The sequence below is a fragment of the Pteropus medius genome, unplaced genomic scaffold (assembly GCF_902729225.1).
Source record: "Pteropus medius unplaced genomic scaffold, Ma_sr-lr_union100, whole genome shotgun sequence".
Lineage (NCBI taxonomy): Eukaryota > Metazoa > Chordata > Mammalia > Chiroptera > Pteropodidae > Pteropus > Pteropus medius.
Window position 1 is genome coordinate 2,881,658 of NW_024349796.1, and position 13,421 is coordinate 2,895,078.

The 13,421-nt window shown below is 37.0% G+C and overlaps 1 protein-coding gene and 1 pseudogene across 5 annotated transcripts in view; one reads left to right on the forward strand and one right to left on the reverse strand.

Annotated features, from left to right (window-relative positions):
* Positions 1-13,421, reverse strand: part of AKT3 (AKT serine/threonine kinase 3) — a 264,003-nt gene that overhangs the window by 121,605 nt on the left and 128,977 nt on the right. For 4 of the 5 annotated variants that reach the window (XM_039883229.1, XM_039883227.1, XM_039883228.1 and 1 more), the window contains exon 3: positions 13,137-13,262. The exons of the other annotated variant lie outside the window; for it this stretch is intronic. In XM_039883229.1, the coding sequence (XP_039739163.1) occupies positions 13,137-13,262 (126 nt within the window). The remainder of the gene's footprint in view (positions 1-13,136; positions 13,263-13,421) is intronic. 5 annotated transcript variants of the gene reach the window in all.
* On the forward strand, positions 4,942-5,060 carry LOC120619452 (uncharacterized; annotated as a pseudogene).

Below are 13,421 nucleotides of genomic sequence, written 5' to 3' on the forward strand. Positions count from 1 at the left end.
AAATAATTAGATTTATAGAATAGTTAAAGGATTTTTTCCCTTGGAGAAAAATTAAAAGGTAGGCCTATTCATTCAGAGTAAAGCACAGAACTGTCAAAATAAACAAAAAAACAAACACACGAAGAGTGAATTTTGGAGGACCACAGCCACAAAGGGGTCTCTGAGACTTTACTATAACACAAAACATTTCATTTGACAATCTGGTTTAACTGATGCATTGCAAGCTAAATGAAGAGCGTACTTTGGAATAATCAGCTCATTCGTCTTTAGTAAAATTAAAAAAAAAAAATCACATCTTAAATCTTTTGCCAATTTAAGTTAGTAGAGAAAATTTACTTTCCAAAATATATTTTTTTCCAAAATTTACTCTTTTTAAATAATTACAAACTAAATCATTATCTTAGCATATTATTAGTTGCTTCACTAGAACATTAAGATTTTATATGCATTATTTCTCATTTAATCCTCCCAATAAAGTTCTAACGCATTTTTATTGTTTCTATTTCACAAATAAGAAAATAGAAGCTGTCTGATTTTTAAATCACTTGTTCAAAATCATCAAGTGATCAAGGATGTAAAACTGAGTCTCTAATTTGTTTTTTTCTAGCTCTAAATTCTTGGCTCTTCGTAGTATGTCACATACTGTTTTAGGAATGTTAGCTGCTTATAAGAGAGAAAATAAAGGTTTATTTCTTTATAACAAACTTTATATACTTCACTTTATATACTTCACTAGTTTTCTGCAATTAACTTGATAGAAACAGATGACACAGAGTATTGAAGTAGTTTTCACCGAAAGAAAATTGGCCCTACTTGTTTAGCATTCACGCACTGGAAACAAGTGCCATCTCTTGTGAGACTCTTACATTTAAAAGCACCAATGCACTTTGATCATAAGACAAGGGAAGTTCTAGGTGATAGATAAGCTATCAAGGAATAATATTGTTTCAGGATTTCTTTACAAAAATTATATTTTTAAAAATTTCTTTCTCTTAACATTAGATAATTGGCACAATGCACATTTGAAACTTTTATTGGCCAAAATGTTAAAAACCTAACATGAATTAACATGTTAACTACAGTTGCCTGGAGGCTGATATCAGAACTTGTTCAGGCTTGTCAATCTAAGCTAGCCTTGCCGATTCTTTAGTCATAATAAAATAATCTATAAGAATAGTGAATAGTAGGAAAAATGTAAAGGCACAGATTTCCAAAGAATCTATGTGGTAAACAGTAAATCTACAAATGATACAGGCTAAAAAAATATTTTTAACAAAATGTCCTTTCCACAGGATGACCATGAAGCTATCAGAGAAAACAATGCATATGAGCTAATGCTATAAAGAAAGTTTTATATGTTTATTTTTAATTACTTTCTAAGAGTATCCTATAGAGATAGAAACTTTATCAGCTTGCTTTTGGAAGCAGTAACTGTTGTTGGTTGGACGATTCAATCACCATGAACTATTCTGGCATGTTTCAAAAGCACTGCCATTTTAAAACATAAAAATGTCTAAAAATGCAACCATAGTAATAGATTCTGAGTGCATGGGTTGAGGGTGAGGGAGAAAGACAATGACAAATTGGTCCAAAAGGACACTGAGACTTCATAGTTGGAAGACCATTGTGCTGACAATTAGTAACAGGAAGCAGAGCACAAAACAAATGAATGAAAAAAGCTGAACTTGCAATGAAAGACCTTATTATAGTGCAGAAACATTATTGTAATAAAGGGGCGATGTACTCGCCTCTATACAACTTCCAAACAGGCACCCTAGTCTCTTTTCTCTTTCCCTACATTTCATTTTTTCATTAGCATCTGCTTGATTATGTATTATTCCCAACCCAAAAGAATGCCTCGATGTCTTTCCTAAATTCCAAGGCTTAAAGGTCTTCCCCCAGTACTATGGCCTTAGGCCTCATTTAACTTTACTCAAAATACAATGAGTGCTTTTAAATTAACATAAAGATAGAGAATAAAACAGGAAGGCAGTGATTTGGTGTATAACTGCAGAGAGATAACAAAACATGTGCCCCTCGAGTCCAATTTGTTAAAAATGCAGTGATCATATAATTCATCCTAAATATCCAGATGCTTCTGCCTCTAAAAATTAGCGTTTCTCCTAGAACTTCTGTGATATAATTAGAAGAGCAAGGCTGAAATCTTCACATACTAGTGAATCCTCTGCATTAAGCTAGTTTCCTTAAATAGAAGCATCCAGAAGCTCTGAAACATCTCTTCATACACTAGGTGAAAATGACAAGATTTGATCCGTGATACTGACATGTAAACTAATCGAGGCACGGAAAGCCCACACTGCAGAACTGCCCACGCTTTCTAGAAAACCTCTGATCTCTGGACCCCAAGGCAGCACAGATGCTTCAGGTAAGCAGCGCTGTAGAAAAAGCACCGGCCTTGAAACAGAAAGCTGTGAGTTTCGCTTCCGGTCCTGTCACCTAATAGATACATGACCACTGCAAACCCCATGAGCCTAAGTTTCCCCAGTTATAACAGGGATATTATGTATTCTGCAAAAATGCTATCAAGACCAGCAATATTTATGTACAGCACATAGCACACAGGTGCTCAACAAGTGATAATTATTATTAATTCTCAATAGATTGAATGTTTCAAGAAGTTGTCCGTTTCTGATAGCAAGTCATTCAATTTCAGGAGAAAGGACTTTAGAGATTCCTCATTCTAACTCCTTCACATCACAGGTGACAGAATTCTGAGTCCCAGACTGGTTAAGTGACTGACCCAATATTATGTAATAAATATCTGTCAAATAATCAGCCACCTGGCTTCCACCTCCATGCTTCTCCCTCTGCTATAGCATAAGTAAGTATCACTGATACATAAAATACACCTCTCAGGAACAGTGGTCTGCTGTGTGAACACTTGGGTACCACCATGTTTTTGTGGGTGCTGACAAAACATCATCTGAAGAGAACTGTCATCTCAGAATCCCACAAACGATTAAATGCATTCGAGCTCGGTGTTAGACCAGAGTCCCCATCGCATCCTTGCTTTGAGACTCTGGGAAAGCTTCTTAATCTCTCTAGGTCTTAGTTTCATCAGCTGGTTTGTTTTTTTAAGTTAATATTTATTTCACAATGTTCTTGTCATGACAAAATGTGCTCCTCTGAAGCACTCCATATATAGTAGGCTCTTAAAAAATGTCAATTCTCTTCCCTCATTTCCTTAAGCCCCTCTTAATTTCTTATGTAATAATTGTAAATAAGGTGGAATTAAAGTACCAAATTAATGGGCATATGATCATTTTTAATTTATAATTTTAAAAATTACACATAAACCTCTATTTTCTAAAAAATAAAAACTTAACTTAAAAAATAAATATTAAACAAATCAGGTAGGCATGACCCGTAAATGACCCAGGTCATAAATGATTATAGTTAGAAAGATGTGCAAACAGAACAGGAAGGAAAAAGCTGAGATCAGCGACAAGATGAAACAACTGTACAAGGACCCTCAGCATCGAAGTCTGGCTGATGTCGGGCAGTGTCACAATCAGAAAATTTTCACCTGAAAAACTAAGATATATTGAACTGTTAGTAATTAACTTAATGTAAAAGTTATACGATAAATCCACCACAGCTGCCTGTCACACACAGGCTGCAGGCGGTGGCCCTCCCACCTGACACCCACTGTCCACTCCCCACCCTCACCCCCTCACCTCTCCTACATAAAAGCCATCAGATTTTTAAAAATAAAGAGATGAAGAGATATTGTAGCCTTTCTGAAAAAAAGTCTAAAACGATTTTAGCTAAAGAAAAAAACTGCCTTTAAGATGGGCTTTAAAAATGGGATATTATTTGCATCAGTAAAATTATTTTATAGTCTACCAGGATAGAAGATAAACAGCAATGTCACTACAGAAACTGCACACAAAATGCCAGGAAAGCTGCCTAACTCTGACCCTGAGAAAACAAACTGTCTGATAGGATTATGGCATTCTGCTAAATATTTCAATTGCCATGTTTATTCCTATCATTTATGCTTTATCCTCCTCCGAAATTTTTCACTCTATACAGGGATTAAAGAAATAACATACCATCTGGAGCTTTCATTCACGTATGAGGATTTTGTGCCCATTTAAAGCAACAATAAGAGATTCAGGTGAAGTTCAAATTAATGATATTCCTGTTACCTGGAATGTATTTTATCTTCTGAAATCTTAGTACTTCTCCAATTTCCAATTTCCAATAGAGCTTTTTCTTGGTGATCTAATCCTTAAAGATACCTCCCCTCTATCCTAAACTCATACTGAATATATTCATTATAAACTTACTTCAGAACTGAACTATAAAACATCTCAAAATACCAATTCGAAGGGTCTGTGGCAGATTTTTGCTACTAGATTATAAATTCTTCAAAGCCAAGGGCTATATCATGTATCTGTGAGTTAATAAAATGAACACAGGCTTCGAGATTAGCATCTGTTAGACAGGGCTTGAGAATTCTGGCTCTGCCATCTACCAGGTAAGTGACCTAAAGCAAGTCACATAACCTCTCTCAGTCTCTTTAAAATGGAGAACATAATACTTACCTCAGATGCTGGTGTGAAGATTAAATGAGATAACATATGTGAAAGGGCCTGGCACATAGTAACGCTCAAAGAAAGGTTGGTTTCCTTCCTTATTTCCTTCTTTTTTCCCTCAGAACCTGGTACAATGTTGAGAATACAATAAACCCTCAATAAAAACTCTCTAAATATTCATTAGAACTTAGCTTTCCTAAAAATATGTTTAAAATTTATTTGTGATAACCCCTCTATGTTCCAAATTTTGTTACTTTAAATCATATGCACACAAGGTAGAAAATTTCAAAACAGAGTAAATATGTGAGGTTGTTGTTTGGGATCATTAGGAAAGGAAGCCAAGAAGGGAGTCAGGGGTAAAAGTATTTTTTAAAAATTCAACTATGTCCGTGCCACCCTGAACGCGCCCAATCCCGTCTGATCTCGGAAGCTAAGCAGGGTCGGACCTGGTTAGTACTTAGATGGGAGATCACCTAGGAAGACCAGGTGCTGTAGGTGTAAAAAATAATAATAATAAAATAAAAAATAAAAATAAAAAAATAAAAATTCAGTGAAAATAATTACACGTATGGTGTTCCTTCACTTAAGTGTCTTTGGATAAGTGGCAGTGAACTGCTGACCTTAGGAGAAGTTGTGACAGACGGAGCGCAGGCATGAGCGCGCGGGAGACGGGAGGAAGGGAGGAGGGGCGGAGGGGAGGAAGGAGGCTGGTTCTGCTGGGTCCTCCTTCACATCCTCACGTCACTTAACGGCAGCTACTGACACTGATCACTCCTCGCCTGCGCTCCCCTGAGAACAAGCCTCGCTGCATCCTCCATCTTACAGAAAAATCATCTAATGGAAAACCCAAATTAATTTAAAGTTTTTCCGCAATGGATGGTAACCGAAGGATCCTCTTAGAACAGTCAGAAAGGAACTTAAGGATCTTATTACTTTTGTTAAAAAACAAAACCTCCGACTAAATAGGGGATAACAGAAGGTGCATGGACCCTCAGCCCCTGCAGAAGCCTGCCCTCCGAAGGCTGGGGTTTGAAGAGTTTGTGCTGCACCCAGCTCCTCTGAGTTCAATCCCCTGGTGCTGCCCTTCAGCCTCAATGACGTCTTCTCTGGTGGCCAGAGGCGGCCATGGTGTGATTTAGGGGTCTAGCTTGTGTTATCTGGCTATAAGGAGGACTAGCCCCTAAGATCAAACTCCTTGGCATTAAATGAAATCAGGATTGTCCCCCCAACCCAGCAGCAGCAGCTGGCCTCGACTGTACAAGATCGTTGTAAACAGGTTCTACTTAAAACAGGGAATGGTCTTTAAAGAAAACCCAGTAGTTTCCTCGCCTACCCCAACGTCACTTAGCTACAGAGAGAAGAATGGCTGCCATTTAACTCGATTGAGCAAATATCACTGAGCATCTTCTATCTCACACTAACGCTTTTATTGACACAGAATCTTATAGTTTACAAAGTATTTCACATATATCATCTCATTTAAACCTCACTATAACCCTGGGTAGATATTATTAACTTCATGTTTAAAGATGAGAAAAGTAAAGATCAGAGAAGTTAAGTGATTTCCCCAAGGACACACAGCTAGTGAAGTAGCAGAACCGAGACTCAAACTCCAAGTCCAATGATCTGCCAGTACACCAGATCTTGTAATAAACGTTACAGGGAATTTTCAAAATGAGTATACACGGTCACTGTGCCCTAGCAGTTTATCACTCCCCTGATTCTACACAGGCCACATACATATTTGTATTCCGATGAACGAGGCTAAGAAGGTGCAGACTAAACGGGCTTCAGAGTAAGTCAGGAAAGAGGAGGGAGGGAGCATGAAAGATACCAGGATGGGTGCGGGCTCTGACAGAAATCTGGTCACCTATCGCACTGGTCCCCGACCTTTTGGGCACCAGGGACTGGTGCTCCCATGAGAATCTAATGGCCGAGGATCTGAGGTGGAGCTGAGTCGGTGATGCTAGCGCTGGGGAGCAGATGCAAAAACAGATGAAGCTTCGTTTGCTTGCCCACCGCTCACCTCCTGCGGTGCGGCCCGGTTCCTCACGGGCCATGGACTGCTACTGGTCCAGGTCCCGAGGGTTGGTGACCCCTGATTTATACCGTTACAATGAAGGAAGGAAGACAGTGAACGTATCTAATAGGAACCACAAATGATACACAGATCGAATTGCGTTTACAAAGGACACACACCTGATGGCATCCTTCAGAGATGCAGGGGTCCGCTCACACTCAGCTGCTGGATCTGAGACTCTGGACTGCCACGGTCATATTCATTTACACAGGATTACTCTCTCTCTTTTTTTTTGCACATTTGTTGCGTAATGTAGAAAAAAGGAGGGAAGAGCAGAAATTCTGTGGACTTTTATTCCTTGTCAAATTGGAGTCATTTGAATGACGATATTACGGTTATTTTCTAAAAACTATCTCCATTTAAAGTGCTTTTTGAAAAGGTTTTCTTCACTTCCCAATCTAAACTTGGTTTATAGGTTAAATTTTGCATATATATGAATACAGTACCACTTATAAGAATGAAAGCTAGGAAGTAAATTTGATTAAATCTACAGTAATCATTTTATAATGAATTTTTAAAGTAAGATATCTATTTCTTACAGTGAGATACACCTATTACCAGACATAATTTCTGATTACCTAAAATCTGATCACAATTAGGGGGGTGGAAAAAGCATCGAATCTTCAAATGATTAAATATATAAAGTGGTCTAAAAATCGCTCAAAGCAAAAACAGGGTTAGGAATTCTGTAAACAACTGAACCTAACAGAATGTAGCAATGCAGATCAAAAGGAAAATGTGTGGACCATTAAGGAATAATAGAAGAAAAAAGAAATACTGAAAATGTGTAGAGTATCAACACAGTTACGATTTTAGCAAGTGCTTAATTGTTGATATAGAATACATCAAAAATAAAAATTCATCTTCCTCTTGTGAAAAATGGGGAAAATTTGAGATTTTTCTGAGCAAGGAGATAATATCTGCAAAGGAACTTCTTTTAGAAGAGGCGTCGGTCCTATGCATTGCTTCCAACCACTCCGAGGAGGAGAATATTTGAAGGTAAGCAATCAATTAGGAGACTATCAAAATAATCCAGGGGTAAACCGATGAAGAACCGAATCACGATGAGAGCAGCGAGACTGGAACGTGGGGAAAACCAAACGATATCTTGCCGACGGACTGATTCATGGGCCAAAGAGAAGGAGAACTACCTGTCCATGGATGTGTCCCATCTGCGGCACACTCTACTCAGGTTCTTTTTTTATTAAATACTGATTTGCACACCTAATGCTCAAGAGCCTCCAGTGGTTTCCAACGTGTTTCCATTAAAAACACCCAAATGGTGTTCAAGACCTTTCACAATCTGACTACAACTTATCTAATCTTAACTTTTTCTCCTCCAACAAATTCTCTGTCCATCCAGGACATTGCCTATAGTAGTCAGAAAACAAGCTGCTCCTTAACTACAGACTTTGTACATTTGCTTATGTCATTTACCTCACTGAGAATGTCCTCCTTCTTCCAAAAACCTACATATCACCTGTCCTTCAGAGCTCATGTTAATCTCATCTCATGAGCAGCTAGTCACCCTAGCTTACTTTACCTTTACCCATTCTCTCAACTTCTGTAGCATTTATTCTCTATAAAATTCATTTTAGCAAATAATCTCATTTTCCTTCCCATTGTTATGTGTTTTATGTGAATGATTTCCAGAGTCAGTGACAAATTCCTATGTGAGAAAATTGTATTTAATACTCCTTTCAGTATTTAATACAGTTCTAATGATCAATAAGCCCTATAAAAGTAACCCTTGTATATTTTATATAGTATAGGGTTATTCTAGATTTATACGGTTGTCATTCTAGGTGGCATCATGTGTTATGTAAGACTAAGAATCAAGTCATCGCTTTTCCTTTATGACCACGGACAGCCACAATAGAAGCATTAATACGAATTAACAGATTTGTGTACACATTTATAATATTTGAGTCTAATATTTATTTAGAGATAAGGATGTTTTTTGGTAGGTCTAATTTTCTTCCTTGTTTTCAAACAGAAAAGAAAAATGGGTCAATGAGGAAAAAGATATTGTCAGAGTGGGCCAGTAACTGCAACAGGAAATAAGGTAGAATTGTAGGACGTGCTGTGGGGACGCATCCTGGCACTTCTCCCTATCCCCCACAGACGTCAAGAAGGGAACAGATCAAAAGAAGACTGAGCCCCAAGACACGTGGGCAAACATTCCAGTTCTCCATTGAGGAGCAGTTTCTGCTTTTGAGGACTGACAGCTGACAAAACGTTAAAGGCCATGACTATTGGGTAGACTAACTACTGCATTCAAAGTACCTTTGCAACAATGCTATGTGTATCCCATGTTATTTTTTAGTCAAAATGTAATGTTTCTTGTGCAAAGATAATCTCAATCTATAATTAGCAATTTACCAAACCAAAAATCTGATTAGAGATGTACCTTTCTTTAAAAAATATAACTTTTATTTACATTTCTACAGCACATTTAGAAGGCATCTTTGCATATAGCTCATATTTGATCCACCTGAAGAATGAAGGTCAGATGTCATTATCCACATTTTACAGGGCTTGGAGAGGTTACATTCTGCATGTCAGAAGATATCTAGCAATTTAAGTGTTGGAACTCCCACCAAAATCAACTACCAGGGCTCTTAATCTAGGGAAAATGTCACAAAATGTGACTTGAGGATGGGAATAACATACTTAAATAACAGTAGGAAAATCTGAATTTTAATCTTGATACTTAATTACCACTACCTAGTAAACAACCTTAGAAAGATCACTGAATTTCTAAAGGCTTCACTTGTCTCATCTCAAAAGTGAAAAATATGGACTAGATGTTTTCAGATGTTCATTCAAAAATAGTTATTAAGCCCTAATATGCAGGCACTAGAAGATAAAAGATAAACAACACTAGGCTCTTTCCCCTAAAATAACTCATAATTGGCAGATGAGACATGCACATGAACAAGATAACCAAGAAACAATGTGATAACAACAGGTAACAGCTTTGTTAAGGGCAGAGAAGAGTAATTTAGCCAGGCTGGGAATTTTAATCTGAATTAAGTCTTAAAGAATGAAAAAAATTATCCAGGCAAATAGAGGACGTTCCATTGAGAGGGAACAGCCTAAACAAAGGCTCAGAGTAGAAAAACAGCATAGTTAGCACAGGGAATTATCAACAGTTCGGTACTGTCAAAGCAGAATTGCACAGCAGAAGAGAGACAAAGCAAGAGCTAAAAGCAGAGGCCAGATTGAGGAGCTTTTCGCATGATGTATTAAGGGAGCTGGACTTTATCCACTAGGCAATGAAGATGCAGGGCAAGGCTTTCACAGGAGAATGGCATATTTAAGATTTAATTTTAGAAAGATCACTGTGACAGCCACGTGAAGGAAGTATTAAAAGTGGTATGAACTAGAGGCACAGCCTCTAGTTAAGACTCTACGATGAAGGCTTGTTTTAGGTAATTACAGGAAAGGACATAAATTCAGGAAATAAGGAGCAACATCAGCAGGATTAAGAACTGAATTGGGCGTGGAGTGAAGATGTAAAGAAAAAAAGGCATGGAATGGGTCCAGGTTTCTGCTCAAGGCTGAACTGAGACACTGAACAGAGGGGGGAAAAAATGACAAAATTATCTTGAGTTCAGCTTAGGACATGTTGAGTCCAAAAAATATCTAAGGAGAGATGTCGAGAAGTCAGGGGAACACAGTAACCTACTGCCCAGGAGAGAGGTCTGCCCTGCAGACACAGCAGTGTGGGCGTCGCTGCACACAGGGAGTAACTGAAACCTGAGAGGGCCAATGTGACCACCCAGGGAGAGGGTCCAAGTGAGAAGAGTCCTTGGCCAGAACCCTGTTAGACATCCAGATGCATGCCCCAGGCAAAGGACGAAACCAGGAGAGACATCCCAGAAGGAAGAGGTGGTGAGAGAGATCATCCCACGAAGAAAGTGGCAGTCAACAGTACAAAACGCAGCCCACATGTAAATCCAGGAAAACTGAAAAATGTCGGCTAGTCTTAGCAAGCAAGTCGTCACTGGAGAGCTTATTAAAAGTGGTTTCGATCAAGTGAAAAAGAGGGAAAGCTAGGCTGCAGTGGGCTGAGAATTAGGAACAATGAGTATAGACTATCTTTTTAGACATTTTATATCAGAAAAGAAGGAATATGAAATTTAACAGACTGGAAAGGTCAATTCTAAGTCCTTCCCAGTTCTGATACTTTATTTTTTTATGAGAATAAAAAGCCTGTTTTGGTAAAATTCCATTAAAATCTACACACATTAATTTTAAGTAACATTTTTAATTATCAGGGAAAACAGGGGACTCATACTGTAGCTATCAATGGAATATATGTGTATATGTAACATTTCCCAGCATACCTTAGAAATACCTTGTAAAAGACTGTTTTCATTTACAAAGGAGGCTGGGCAATAGGGAAACTATTGGTGAAGTAACCCTTGCTTGTTCCAACTGTTCTTTCTTTTAATGTCTCATAAAAACATTCTTTCACTCTCTGCCTGGACTACCCCTCTATTTTAATTTGTTTAACTCTTTAAGGGCGTGTTCAATCTCCCCCTCACAGAATCACAGGATGTGAGAGACAAAAAGGCCTTATAAATCCATTGAATCCAAGTGTTTTCACTATGCTGATGAAGGAACTAAAGACCAGAGAGTTTCAGAAAATGACCCGCCCAAGGTCATACTCATGGCGAAGCTGAAATCTGAACCATTCTTCAGCCAATGCCCATTTCGCTACTCGCTCTTTCCTCAAGTAATTATTATTTATAAAATTTAACACTGCAATAAATCAAGCTTTAAGAACAGTCAATTTAAAATAGTTTATTTAGTGTAAGATTCCTGTTAATACACTTCTGAAACCTAAGGAGCTGGTCTTCAACTTTACCTGTCCATTTGAGTCAACCACCTACAACTACTTGATTATATAAATAAAGATTACAGATGTCAACTAATATTTATTTCGTGGATAAGCTGACTGTCAGTCACTAAACAGGATTTCTCCCCAAGAGTGCAGCATTTATTTCAGCCTCTGCCAGTGGAAGTGTTGGAGCAGATGTTGGCAGACTGTGACATACAGTATGTCTTTAAAACTTGTTGGGGTGTGAAATTTCATAAGGTCAAAAAATGCTGCATTTTGATCAGCAGATACAGGAGTTCTGTACTTTTATAAATTATTTCAGGCAAATCAATAGCATTTGCTAGTAAAACAGAGGAACTAAGAAACTATACTGGCTTTAGGTAGGATGTCATAACGTATGCCGCTAATGTTTTATAAGCCAATTTCTATCGCTTTAAAGCAAACGCTCGCCCAAAAGATCTTTAGAATAAAAATGTGTTCTTAAGTCAACACAAAATACAAGATATTATTCCAATTGACAACAAGATTTTAAAAATAATTTTCTATTGAAAGCAGGCTATAAATATCTAATGAGCATTTGGGTGCGGAAAAATGATTTCCTTAACTAATACATACATACAACAGCGTTCTCACTTTTTTTTTAAAATGAAATTCCTACATAAGAATCCACTTACATAAATAGAGAGGGGTTTTTTTTCCTTTAAAGCTAGTATCTTCATCATTCAAATGATTTCACAAACTCTTTGGTTTACTGTTTTATTCTTCAAAAAAATTAAAAGACAGTATTCATAAAAATGGCTAGGGCTCCATACAATGGTAAAATGACTTTTATAATATTAAAGGATTTTTGTTATCTTGGATTTTCTGTAGTTACTATTTCATTGTATTTTTATTTTTTTGCTTCAATTTCTCCTATCTTTTCCAAATATGACTATAATAAATAACAACCAAAATCAAAATTAAGAATGGTGTCTGAAGATTTTATCTCAATGGTACAGACTGTAACTGTTATGCAAGTTTATTTTAACTAACATAACTTTAAAATGCTTTACTTCTGAATTAACAAGGAAAAACCCTTCCATTGATAAATCAGTAATGCAGGCAAGTCTGAGTGCCTGGTCACAACATAACAATAATAACTGTTGTCATCATCATCATCATTATCTGTAAGGAAGAAAATTTTAACTACAAACATAAAATCTCCCCTGAAAATTTCTAATGCAAATCACTTGTTTCTCATCATACAATCAATCAAAAGAGCTAACCAAGATTACGATAGGAAACTATGTTTAGAAATGCACCAAGTACTGCGACATCTTCAAACCAAGTTCACGCCAGCAACCAAGTTCAAAGGGCTTTGTCTACATTTTATAAAGAAAAACTTGAGATACATACTCAGGGAATTGTAATTATCACATTCAAGTGCTAACTATAAAAAATATTAAACTATTCATTATATAAGAACACATATTATCTATAATCCCTATGCTAAGGAACTGAAATTCTACAAAAGCTGAAAATTTCTCTGCTATTAAATACAAACCTAAACTTTTTAATAGGCTTCTCAAATATACTAAGATATCTGACACATAAGGTCATGCAAATAAATCAATACAAGGTGAATCAACAATCATAATTAACTTACTTGCCACTGAAAAGTTGTTGAGGGGATAAGGTAAATCCACATCTTGAGGTTTCTCTTTATATCCTATGAATGAGCCATCTGTCTTCAAAAGGAAATATCTTGGCCTCCAGTTTTTTATATATTCTCCTACATGAGGAAAGCATGCATGTTAATGCTAGGGGGAAAAAATGAACAGCGGCTTTTATGTGAAAAATAAATTATGGTGCAATATATGTCCTACAACACTAGCCTCCAAAAATTTAGTTAGGCAATTTTCTTTTAACTTAGCTTACAAAAGAAAATACA